Here is a 12,532-nt window from a genome sequence, read left to right as displayed (position 1 = left end):
TGAACTTGAACTTTGGTACAAGTGATTAATTGGTTATTATGCGGATAATTTACTTGTAATGTGAATGCAGGAAAGTAAAAATACTAAGCCAGTTTATATTTAAGTAATAGAACAATTTATCACAAAACTTATTTGATTTGCTGTACACTGATTCCATCCAACTTTTTTTTAGGAATCGCCTTAAGTAAAACGGCCCCTAAAAAAATCAAAATATTTCAACTTACAGATTGCCACTAAAGTGTGAGAAGGAAAGTTTTCAAATTTCATAATTACCTGGGCGTGACCTTGATTACAAAAAATCACGATTCACTATACTATGTGTGTGTATAGTGAAAGTAAATAATTGAAGAAAGCAGTTAGGTGAAAGTTACGACATTAATTTACGTAAATATTAAATCAGAAACGCTGTAAGGACGTAACTTTATGTAACAGATGCCATCTTCGGAATGGAATTTGCTATTTAAATTTATGTGTAAAAGAATCATTAATTCTAATGTGATTCTAAATTGGTGTATTGGTTCCAAAGATATATGCAAATAGGCCAAACTGTAGAAGAGGTCATCATAGGTACAGGGTGGCGAGAAATAGCATTATTTGAATAGCCATAGCCCAGTAAATAGAGTGTAAAAGAGACCTAAACAACCTCATTTTTGTATGTTCTCATTATTGTAAATATATTATTTAGGTTTACAAATGTCTCAAAAAAAATTACCAGGTGAATAAGGGGGTTTAACTGACACTTCGTATTCAACTGAGTCGTGCACAACAGTGTTCTAGGCGTGTTTTTTCAGTTATTAGTGCTTTTTTCATAAAAACTCTGTCTTGACAAAAGAATGCATAAGTTTTGGGCTTCATTTTGACGTTGGAACGAACATCCTAACTATGACAGGAACCAAGTTAGGAGCTGTCAAATTGTGACGTCTTTAAAAAGCTTCTTGCGCTGCCCTATTTTCGATCAAAAATCTCGATTACTGTCAAATTATGACAACTTCATTAAAACTTGTCTAATTGCTCTATTTCTGAGCAAATAACACGGTTATTTGTAATTAAAAAAAAAAATGGTGCTTATTTTTAAAAAGTAACAGAAAATTCCCTAGTGAGTCCTAATTGTGTTTTGATCTCAGGAAGGTCAATCTCCAGTGCTCCAATACTGTTTCTAATCAAATTTGGCATTATTATACTGCATAAGCAGTCCTCAAAAGCTGAATGTCATTTGCAAAGGACATTATATTATGATTATGAAGTGCATCCACGTCAACACTACTTTTACTATACTTACTTAACAACAAATTAATAAAATCATAAGTATTAATAATATAATGCAACCATTGTAGGTACTCTACGTTATCACCTTGTCATATTCTTGCTTGTGTCTAATTAACTCTTTAGAGAGATATATATTTAAATTTTTGCCCTCTTTAACGGTTATCAGTAATAATTGCTATTCAAAAAGTACTTATACGACATTGTTGTGATTATCTTTTGTCTGGCAGTCAATTTGATTTTTTGATTAAAGCTCAGACTGGATTGTATAGGGAAAAGGAATCAGCACTTACCAGTAGGTTGAACTCTGGCAAAAATGAGGTCACTAAGGCCAGCAGTTTCGTGGAGGACAGTCGACTCAAAAACATCCTAAAATAATATATCTTCATAGAAAAATTAGTCATATTATTATAATAAAATCAATTATAAACCTAATTAAAGTTTCAAGCTAGTTCCTATTATAATAAAGCATAATTGTTATTACTCTATTATGTAAAACATAAAAAACAAAACGACCCAATAATATAATCTGACTAGTGTATTGTATACGGAAATATGATATAAATCTACAAAAGAGCACTTTTTCTAACATTCCATAACTTTTTTAACATTTTGAACTTGATCTTCCACCTCCGGAGCTACATTTCAAATTTAAATTTTTCTTAGTTATTGCAAACGTTTCCCAGATTATTGTAACTTTGTTCATATTTTATGCAAAAACTAGTTCAGTTGTGCCTATAAATAACCAAAACATTTACATCAACAAAATGCTTTTTCTGCATTCATTTTAACTAACGTGATAGACGAATGTGGTAACAAAATGTTTAACAATGGAAATGTATGTATTGTTATTGCAATGGTTCTGGTTTATTATTCATTAACGCGGTATTTTTGATTAAGAAAAGCATTAACTGCGTTTATAACATCAGTTTTCAAGAGGTTTTGTGAGTAAACTGAACTGAAATATGTGTACAAATTCACCTTATAAAATACATTAATTTAACGCAAAATTTGAAGCAACTTTATATTAGCAGAGTAATCTTTGAAGAATTTCTAGAATGAAAGTAAAGCTAAATTATCGGAAATAAAATAAGATATATAAAGATATTTTGGACAAATTACTTTCCATTAAAAGATTTATCATGAAAAAAGTCACGTGTCAGATAAAGTTGAAAAATATAAATCTAAATAGTCAATTTTATAAATAAAACCGTTAATTTTAGGAAGAGAAAGTGTGTTTTTATGTTCTTTGGTCTACAAAAAGTTTAATGGTAAAGATTCTTTTTATAAGAAAAAACGAAATTTATCTAGAAATTTATCAAAAACACAAAATAAGAACCTCAACATTATTCTGAACTACACTACTACAAACTACATTATGTTATTTTCCTGAAAAATACTTTCGAATGAAAATACAGTGTTTCAAATTTAAATAAAATAAAAAAATAAATACTCATTATGTACTGACGTTTGTTAAAATTGTCCAGTGGCTTAGATACAGGAAAATAGTTAATATTTTTCCGCCTTTACCTACTTTCTACGTCACTGGATATTTCTCAAAAATAACAGTTTGTTTTGATTTTGCATAGTTTTCAGACAAATTGAAAGATTTTAGTTTTGAAAATTGGCTTAGAAACCAGTAAATTGACTTTAAAACGGTGAAGTAAATTTGACAGGCTTAAAAATCATCATTGTAGCCAGTTTTCAGACAAATTAAAGACTAACTTTTCCACTCTGGACTATTTTTAGAGCTTTAAAACTGCTTTCAGCTTGGAAAATCAAGTTTTAAGACTATCTACACCAAGTTTTAGACTTAAAAAACAATTTTTACATTCTCCATAAGCTTAGAAATGCCATTTCAAGCATGGTCAGTGTTAAATTGACTTCTAGACTGTTTTTTAGTGATTTAAGACTGTTTTCAACCTGTCCTCGTTTCAACCTCGTTTCAAGACTATCATTACAACATTTTTGACTTGAAATTGACTTCTACACTCAGTATTTTGAAGAAATTTGGAGTGTTTTTAGTACTTAAGACCTAAACATCGACTTTAAGACTATTTATGTTAGTAAAAGTCAAGTTTCAGACTCTTCAGTAATGAAAATAAAACATTTTGGCACGAAATGCTACCGTATTAAAAATGAATTGGTCCGAAAATTTAATTTGGACTGTTTTGAATTCAAGACTTGCTTCAGTGCAGAAAATTGAATTGTACAGTAATTCAAGACTGGAAAATAGACTTTTGGGCTTTCTTAATAAAGTCATTTCTATAGCCTTAAATTGACTATTTTTAGTAGTAAAAAATTAGCTTGAAATCCAGTTTTAGACACTCCAAAATGTCAGTCTAAATGGCGCTTTAGTTTAAAAAAAACAGTTTGGTAAACCCTGCCACTTTTTGAGTTAGGAGACCCTAAAGGGCAAAAACACTTTTTGTGTGTTTTATGCCAATTTTGACCTTTTTAAGATAAAAGTTAGGTTGGCAGACGTTTTTTTGTTTCGGATTACGCATCATAATCAAAACTAAAACACTTTACAGGTAAATAAATAGCCAAAAGTGATTATCAAATCACGTTGTTATAAAAGGGAAAACTTGTAAAATACTGTTCAAATGAACTTTAACCCAATGGAATTATGCTAAATACTCATATATCTGTCAAACAAACCACCAAACTCTTATAAGAAAAGTGGATACACACGTGACTTTATATGATTATCAATTATACAAAATACTACAAACTCTAGTAGAAAATCTTAACTTTATCAATTCCTTATTTGTCATAAACTAATGGAATGTTACCGAACTTGTTAAATAGTTTAAATCAAGTATCGACTAAAGCAAATTTCATATAATCTAATAAAAATGTAATCGTGGAACGTGTCAAGACTTTACAAACCACGTGTAAATACTTTAATAAAAATTGTATAACTCACCTGCAACAAATAACCATACGAAACGTTCAAATTGAGATCGGCCAAAGTGAAATTCACCCTGTATGGGTAACCATCCACTCGATGGCTTACCAATCCAATGGCGTATGATTTCCTACCATCCACCACAGGATTAATAGGTCTAGTCCAGAAATCAATGTCGTCTTTCTGGAATTGGACTTACTAGAAAATTTTCAAACAAGTCAATCAGACACCAGAGCAACCTTAAAAACCAAAAGTCCCTGGATACCTAAAGAGTCTTGATTGATGGCTATAACGTCTTTGTTAAGTAAAAGATCCCTAAATTTGGGTTCTATAGTACGTAAATCCACTGACATAATTAGTGGAGCGGCCATAATAGCCCAGATTGCCATTTGGGCTTGCGATTGGGCATAACTCAACCCAAAGTTTCCTACTAGTAACTGGAAATAAATTGAACATCGTCAAGTTCAACCAAAAACTACCACTCACCATATCAGGATCGTTCCAATGTCCAGGACCAGCGTTTTTAGCCAGTCGATCCTGGTTGTCGCTAAACCATTTCATAATGTTAGTCAAATCGTCCCAGGAATCGTTAATGTCATCCCAGTTTCTCCATAAGTTGCAAACCTGCTTCATTTTCTCGTAGTTGGGCTGCAAAACTTAACTGAACAGAGAGAAACGTTTTAAAGTATTCAGGAAACTTACGTGAATACCTATTGGTTCTTGGTATGCAGGCCAACTGCAGGAAAAGACAATAGGACGACCTGTTTCGTTTAAAAAACGTGACATAAGGGAATACCCTGTAAATTACAAAAATTATAATGCAAATTGATTTAACAACAAAACATCTTACCTGCTTCCATAGTAAAAATATTGGAGTTACATCCATCGAGCTTCAAGTAATCCACGCCCCAATCAGCAAATGTTTGCGCATCCAGAGCTAAGTATTCTAAACTTCCCGGATATCCTGCGCAGGTTTTAGTTCCGTAATCCTCGTAAATACCAAACTTCAATCCTTTTGAGTGAATCTAAATTTTAAAATTGCTAAATATTGAGATGGTGGACTGGTTTAGGTTACTTTACATAGTCAGCAAGAGCTTTGATTCCACTAGGAAATCGCTCTGGATCGGGTTGTAGCTGGCTGTTATTGTCTCTTTCTTTGCTAAGCCAGCAATCGTCAATGATGACGTATTCGTAGCCGGCTTCTTTGTATCCATCAGCTACCATACGATCAGCCATGTCTCGGAATAATCTTTCACTAAAAAATTGCAATAAAGTTTAATTACCTACGTCATATCATTTTACTTTGATTTTTACCATATTGATTTCAACAGGACGGTTTTTCTAAATTTTGTAGTGTTTTTCAGGTTGTTGGATAGGAAATTTAATGAGGATTCCAAAAATGTGTTTAAAACTGTCATTTTCTCACTCCTAATCCTCAAATATAACGCATTTATTGTGAAACACCCTGTATGTGTTACAGTTATTTTTAAAAAAGAGTTAAACTATGGTCAGTTGTTGTACCGTATGGTATACAAATCTGGCAAAATAATAAAAACATTTTTAGTTAGTAACTTTCCATAGAACAACTAATTTGGTAAAAAAAATTTGTCCCTAGTTTATTGGTCGGTTATTTACTTTAGAAACACCTTACTTTATGTATAAGAAATGCCATTAAAGACCTTCTATATAAAACACGTTTATTGTTTTTCAACAAAACAATAAATCCTTGAAATATTTTTTGAAATTTTATATTTTTATAAAGCAAATACAAAGTTTAGTGTAAATAAGTATCTACATATTGTTTATTCCTTGGTTCTTTTGCTATTATTATAAATTCATTTACATGTAAGAAAATTGTATTCTTGCTTAAATTGATTGGAATAGTATCTTAATTTGTTCCAAAGTATGTAAGTTTTGTTAAACTAAATTAAATCTTACTTCAAGCAATTTTAACAAGATCAGATAACTATTGATCACTTTGGGTACGCTTTTACATATTGTTAGTATGGTTTAAAAAAATCTTACCTAATACATTCATTTGGATAAGCTTTACAATCAATCAAACATCTGAATCTCTGCCAGTGCAGCCATCCCATTGGTGGTGTTAGGGCCAAACCATTGTCCAGAGCATTAACAGAACTTGCCAGAAAACCAAAAATAGCCACCAAAATAACTTTCATTCTCAAAAATTTTACGTACGAAAGCCTTTTATGTTAAATAACTTGAACATTCACTGCTGACTGATAACAAACCACTGATTGGTAAATAATAGTCTTCTAATCTGGTCTCTTTAGCAACCGAGGTTGTATTTTTAGGGGACTGTTATCAGGTCTTTGGTTTATTCTGGCCTCGCCTGCTTTCTGCATGAACAACTGATACACGGCTGCATCCGAATGATTATTATATTTTTGTTTCGTATGTTTTTTTATAATTGTTAAACGGGATACAAAAAATGTCACGGATTTTGCTATTCATTTTTAGCCTAATAATTTTAGAAAAAGTTTTTCACAGATGTGGTGAGTGAAGGAAAAGTGGGATTCTCTATGATTTTGCTTAAGATTTTGTCAGAGGACATTTTTGCTTTATTTTTTTTTTTACAAATCACACTTATCACTAAACCTAAAAATAATATAAAACCAATTCGTTTAAGGAGTGAGCATCAGTAGAACCGCACCTGCAATAAAAATACCAAAAGATATATAATATGATCCAAAGATGTGATAAGTTATTCACTCAATGAGGTCGTAAATTAAAGAATTTTTTGCGGTAATTAGAACTACGCAGAAACATATTTGACACCCACTTTTTCTTTCTAAACTGCTAAAAAAAACCTCAGTGAAAACCATACTTATTTGGTACACCATATATCTGTGACGTAGAAAGGGACATGTACTATCTCTCTCCTATTTATAGTAAGCTGAGTGAGAGACATGCATGGATGATATGTGTAATATCAATTTTAACCAAACGTCAGCCGTAGCAATGTTGCCAGGTCTACTGTTAAAACGGTACATCTTCCGTTTTGTGGTTTTTCTACCGTTCTCCTATTTCTTTTTTTGTAGTGTTTTTTCCAGGTTATCAGATAGGAAATTTAATGAGGATTCCAAAAAAATGGGTTTAAAACAGTAATTTTTCTACTCTAAGTGTCTCAAACCATGTCAAAATTTCTCTAGAATCTGTAACAATTTAAGTTTAACACAGTTTTCAAAACGAGAAGTGTTTCTGAGATTTATGGCAATTATTTTGAAAATTCTGTGCTTACAAGTTGCAAAAAATCCTCTCCGTGAGCAGTTTACGATGAAGTAGGTTCAAATCAAGGAAAATGACGGTTACGTCATAAAGTCAAGCTAACCTAACCTAACCTAACCTAAATCAGTTAGCTTGTCCTTCTTTCACAACATTCACCGTAAGATGTGAATAATTCATATGTGTTTTGTGGACATAAAAAAATATTTTCCAATTCACTAAGAACTAAATTTACGATAAATCGGTAACACTTTTGCTGATTAAAAATTCCACTATTTCTTACACCACACTGTCAGTATTTTAGATTTTGGCTTCGCCAAAATACCTACCTACTTTAGTATTATTTTGAACTTACCAGATGGCGGTACGCGCACTGTTATATTAGCTGTACCGGAAATAACACCATTCAGCTCGCTACTTTCATCAAAAACATCCTAAAAATTATAGTTATTTTTATTGTAAATAAAAACCCGGAAAAATGTGATACTGAACTGTAATAGTATACTCTGTCCGGACGTCATTAAAAAAATCTGACAACTGTATCTCGTAAGGGTAGAAGTAACCGTCAACCCTGTAACTGACCACCCCCAAAGCAAGTCCAGGTTTCCCATTACTACCTGTCAAAGGCTTAGACCACACTGTAATGTCGCTATCCTAAATAAAATCCTTTTATAGTTTATACATAAGGGTAGTTCAAATTCGAACGACACAATTGGGATCTCGAAAACCAAATAAGCTGAAGAAAATGCAGTTTTAAACATTTTTCGAGTAATTTCGTATTTTTTGTTTTTATTTTTTTAAGCTTTATTTGAAGTGATATCCCAAAACAGAAAGCACATTTCTATTTCCACTTTTTATCAGCTATACGATGACGGTTTTAAATTTATGTCCGACGTTTCGTCTGTCGGCAGTCATCATCAACTTTCTTTTTTGATATGGAGGCCATATTGGATTTTTATTTTTTACACGACAAAATAGTGCATTTTATTCTAATTTCAGTGATGTGCTTTGCTTTATAAATGTCAAATTAATTCAATAAAAACTAATTTTACCTGAATACTGTCAAAAATGCCTTTATTTCAAAGTCAGTGACAAAATGGCGGCAGTTACGGCAAAACGGGCACCGGATTCGTGTTCTTCATGCTAAAATTAGTTAAAATTGTCACCTTGACACGTCTAAATCTAATATGGCGGTGGTCAGTATGGTAAGCTAAATAAAACCTTTATTAGGACAAAATTTTGGTGCATTTTTCCAAAAAATCGCGAATAACTTGGTTATTTGAAACATTCTGTATAGATGCATCGTATGATCGTAGGTAGCTAATGAATGGAGCTATCACGTGACGTTGAGCAGGCACTGCTAAGTTGCTCCGTTTGGCCGCTAGAGAGCGTCAAACTCGATTACCTTTTTTCGGACATTTTTCTAAATATCTCGAAAACGGTTTGAGTTAGCCGTGAGAAATTGTTATCATGGTATGCCCCTCAAAGGAACGCAACTTTCATTTGATATAACATTTTTTCGTACAACGCACCGGTTGACCTTGAGAAATAAAAAACTAGATTGATTGACATTTTTAAAGGGGGTACCTCATAAATATTTTTGAAAAATTTTTGAAATTTTAAAATCGTCTTCAACTGCCTTAATTAGTTTAGGTTAATGATAGAATTGTGACGTAAAGTGTCATTTGTCAAAAAGTAATTTTTTAAGGGTGGGTCTTGAAAACTGTCAAAAATGCCCTAATTTCAAAGTCCAGTGAAAAGTCCAAAAAATTGCGGATAACTTGATTATTTGAAACATTCCTGGTAGGTGAATGAATGGAGCTATCACGTGACCTTGAACGGGCACTGTTAAGTTGCCCCGTTTGGGCGCTAGAGGGCGTCAAACTTATCTTTTTTCAAAATAACTTTTTCTTCTCTTTTTCTCAAACGACATTTTTCTAAATAACTCGAAAACGGTTTGAGTTAGCAGCGTTGACATTTTTACCACGTATGCACCTTAAAGAGACGCAATTTTTATTAAATATGTGGTTCAGTTCAAAATTTTTAAAACGGTTCAGCATTTTGCGCAACTTTGCCCCAATTCAAACTTTCTCGTATCTCTTATAGTTTCCGAGAACCCAACTGTATACCAGAATAACAAACAAATCCTTACATTAGATACTAGTTGTCCAGGAATTCCTAAAGCGTCCTGATTGATTTTTATCGCATTCTGGTTTAGCAAGATTTCCTTAAATTCTGGACGGATAGTGTCCAAGTCTACAGACATTATCAGAGGTGCGGCCAGAATGGACCAAATTGTCATTTGACTTTTACTTTGTTCAAGACTGAGGCCGAAGTTGCCGATAATCAACTATTTTTCACACAAAAACAGTTAAAACTATAAAGAAAATACCATATCGGGATCGTTCCAATGTCCAGGTCCTGCGTACTGTCTTAAGAAATCTTGATTATCCGAAAACCAAGTCGCAATGTCTACAACGTCAGTCCATTGATCTTGAATATCACCATAGTTATGCCATAGGTTGCAGTATTTTACTGCCAGTGAATAGTCTGCCTATGTAATATTTGAGCATTAATGTCAAATTGAAATATAAACTGTAAAAGTCAAAAAACTGAACTTACTTCCAGTCCTTTATAAGCTGGAAAACTACACGAAAACACAATTGGTCTACCAGTTGCATTTAGAAAGTTTGACATTCTAGCGTATCCTAAAGCAAAGACCAAATGTTCACACAATATACACATAAAATGTGACTAGCATATACCTTCCTCCATTGAAGTAACATTTGGTACATAACATCCATCCAATTTAAGGTAATCCACACCCCAATCGGCAAAGGTCTGGGCGTCTTGCTCCAGATAATTATAACTTCCAGGGTAACCACCACAAGTGAAATACCCATAATCGCCATAAATACCAAATTTCAAGCCCAAATTGTGAATCTAACATTTCCAGTTTATTTTACTAGTCAATCACTGTTTTCTGGTAAAACTTACGTAATCAGATAGGGCTTTCATACCACTTGGAAATCGTTCAGAGTCAGCAATTAACTTACTATCATCACTTCTGTATTTCTCAGCCCAGCAATCGTCTATTATGATATATTCATAACCAGCAGCCAAATAACCGTCACTTACCATTTTGTCTGCAGTTCTTTTGATCAAATCTTCACTACATTGATTTTCACACTTTTAGTAGTTATTTTGTTGACTTTTTTTGAAACTTACCTCAAACATTCATTTGGATAAACGCTGCAGTCAGCCAAACATCGAAATCTCTGCCAACTCAGCCAACCCATTGGTGGAGTCAAAGCCAGCCCATTATCTAAAGTTGTTCCTTGTAATACAATACAAGACAAAAAGTAAAGCAAAGTTAAGGAAATGTAGTACATGGCTGCAAAGAACGTTTCGGTCCAAAAAACCATAAAATGATGGAGGTTTTATAATCGCGAAAGTAACATTTTATCACTTCTAAATTATCCTATCGGTACTTACAAAACTGGGTTAATATAACTTTTGATTGTTTAGTACCTTTTTACAAAAACACTAGAGACGTCTGGGTTATCAACAATAGCCTCCTACTTAGAAATGCACACCACAAAAGGGTTTTGATAATTTCAATCAATACTTTGGAATTTAGAATGCTAATTCATCCAACTCTTGCAAGTCACTTGACCTAAAATTAATTGAATATGTGAAAAATACATTATAACTAATTGTTGACTAACTCACAGCGGAATTTGATGGTCAAAAAGTATTCGAAACGTTGGTTTTGTTATTAACCAGACATTCAGAAGGAATCACTTCAGTCTTTGCAGTATTTTTAGCTTAAATTAGCGTATATTTATGCTGTACAAAAATATGGAGGTTATTTATTGGAATACGTTTTCAAGGGATTTAAGAGCCTCAATGAAAGAAAAAAAAATCCCCAAATATACATTTTAAACATGCCTAGACGTTTCTGGGACTTATTTAGAATTAATATGATCAATTTTGCAAAGTCGTAAAAATTTTAAATCTGAAAAAACAAACAGTCAAAATGACAGTTTTACTGACACAAATCGACTGTAGATGACTATAGAAATTGCACTGAATCGATATCCAGCAAAAACAGCATTTTTCAGTAGTTCTAAATTTTTTTTAATTTTCCAAAAGCCATCCACAGGAGAAGAAAATTTTGGGTTGTCATATTTAAAAATAGACTAACATTAAGTCAGAAACAGACAAACCAAATGTTACAAATGTCAAAAATGCTCTGATGGACATATAAAATGCATTCAACCAAATACAAACAAAAAAAAAACACTTTTTGAAAATATTGGAAAATTGGAAAAAAGTCAAAATGACAGTTTTGATAAATCGATTGCAGATGACTATAGAAATTGCACTGAATCGATATCTAGCAAAAACAGCATTTTTCAGTAGTTCTAATTTTATAAAATATTTCCAAAAGCCATCCACAGGAGAAGAAAGAGTGTAATTTTGACTGTTATGACATTTGGCCGTCAGTTATAGTTTTATTCTAAACCTGGAAACTGTCAAATTCAATCCAATGAAGATACAAAACGACGAAACGTACTTAAAAAGTAACAAAACAGTTTGGCTTTGGTCGAATGCATTTTATAAGTTCATCAGTGCATTTTTGACAATTATAACATTTGGTTGTCTATTTCTGACTTTCAGTCTATTTTCAAATATGACACTGTCAAAATCCTCTATAAAGATGTAAAACCACAAAACACTCTTAAAATCCAAGTAAAATCAGTACCAAACGCATTTTATAGCCTCATAAGAGGAATTTTGACAGTTATGACATTTGGTCGTCAGTTACAGCGATTTCGGTTCTGTTCTAGCCCTGAAAACTGTCAAATTGAATCCCATAGAGGTACAAAACAACGGAACATACTTAAAAAGTAACAAAATCAGTTTGACTTTGGTTACATGCATTGTATGCATCCATCAGTGCATTTTGGGCATTTATAACATTTGGTTCTTTCTCTCCATAAAGCTGTGAAACCACCAAACCAAAACTCCAAGTAAAATCAGTATAATAACAGTACCAAATGTATTTTATAGCTTTATGAGTAGAATTTCGACATTTGGCCCTCAGCT

General features: G+C 32.5%; 2 protein-coding genes across 3 annotated transcripts; both read right to left on the bottom strand.

Moving 5' to 3' along the window:
• Window positions 1–81: 81 nt before the first annotated feature.
• Window positions 82–6,510, bottom strand: LOC145729859 (alpha-N-acetylgalactosaminidase-like). Its single transcript, XM_081980788.1, has 9 exons — window positions 6,200–6,510; window positions 5,255–5,429; window positions 5,025–5,199; window positions 4,877–4,971; window positions 4,661–4,822; window positions 4,414–4,611; window positions 4,193–4,357; window positions 1,557–1,632; window positions 82–196 (listed from the first exon to the last, which is right to left on the bottom strand). Exons 1-9 carry the CDS (start codon window positions 6,352–6,354, stop codon window positions 129–131), a joined length of 1,269 nt encoding a protein of 422 aa, XP_081836914.1. The 5' UTR covers window positions 6,355–6,510; the 3' UTR covers window positions 82–128.
• Window positions 6,511–6,673: 163 nt separating this feature from the next.
• LOC145729861 (alpha-N-acetylgalactosaminidase-like) lies at window positions 6,674–11,096 on the bottom strand. 2 transcript variants are annotated; one of them, XM_081980790.1, is made up of 10 exons: window positions 10,952–11,096; window positions 10,649–10,745; window positions 10,418–10,592; window positions 10,186–10,363; window positions 10,043–10,128; window positions 9,813–9,974; window positions 9,573–9,770; window positions 7,913–8,074; window positions 7,776–7,854; window positions 6,674–6,848 (listed from the first exon to the last, which is right to left on the bottom strand). In XM_081980790.1, exons 2-10 carry the CDS (start codon window positions 10,717–10,719, stop codon window positions 6,820–6,822), a joined length of 1,140 nt encoding a protein of 379 aa, XP_081836916.1. In that variant the 5' UTR covers window positions 10,720–10,745; window positions 10,952–11,096; the 3' UTR covers window positions 6,674–6,819. The 2 variants fall into 2 exon arrangements, with proteins under 2 accessions (XP_081836916.1, XP_081836915.1); XM_081980789.1 differs by lacking the exon at window positions 10,952–11,096 and having other exon boundaries at window positions 10,649–10,866.
• Window positions 11,097–12,532: the final 1,436 nt, after the last annotated feature.

Source organism: Ips typographus, linkage group LG5 (genome assembly GCF_016097725.1).
Source record: "Ips typographus isolate SLU linkage group LG5, UJ_Ityp_2.0, whole genome shotgun sequence".
Lineage (NCBI taxonomy): Eukaryota > Metazoa > Arthropoda > Insecta > Coleoptera > Curculionidae > Ips > Ips typographus.
Note: the sequence above shows the minus strand (reverse complement) of the source record. Positions and strands in the feature narration are given on the sequence as shown.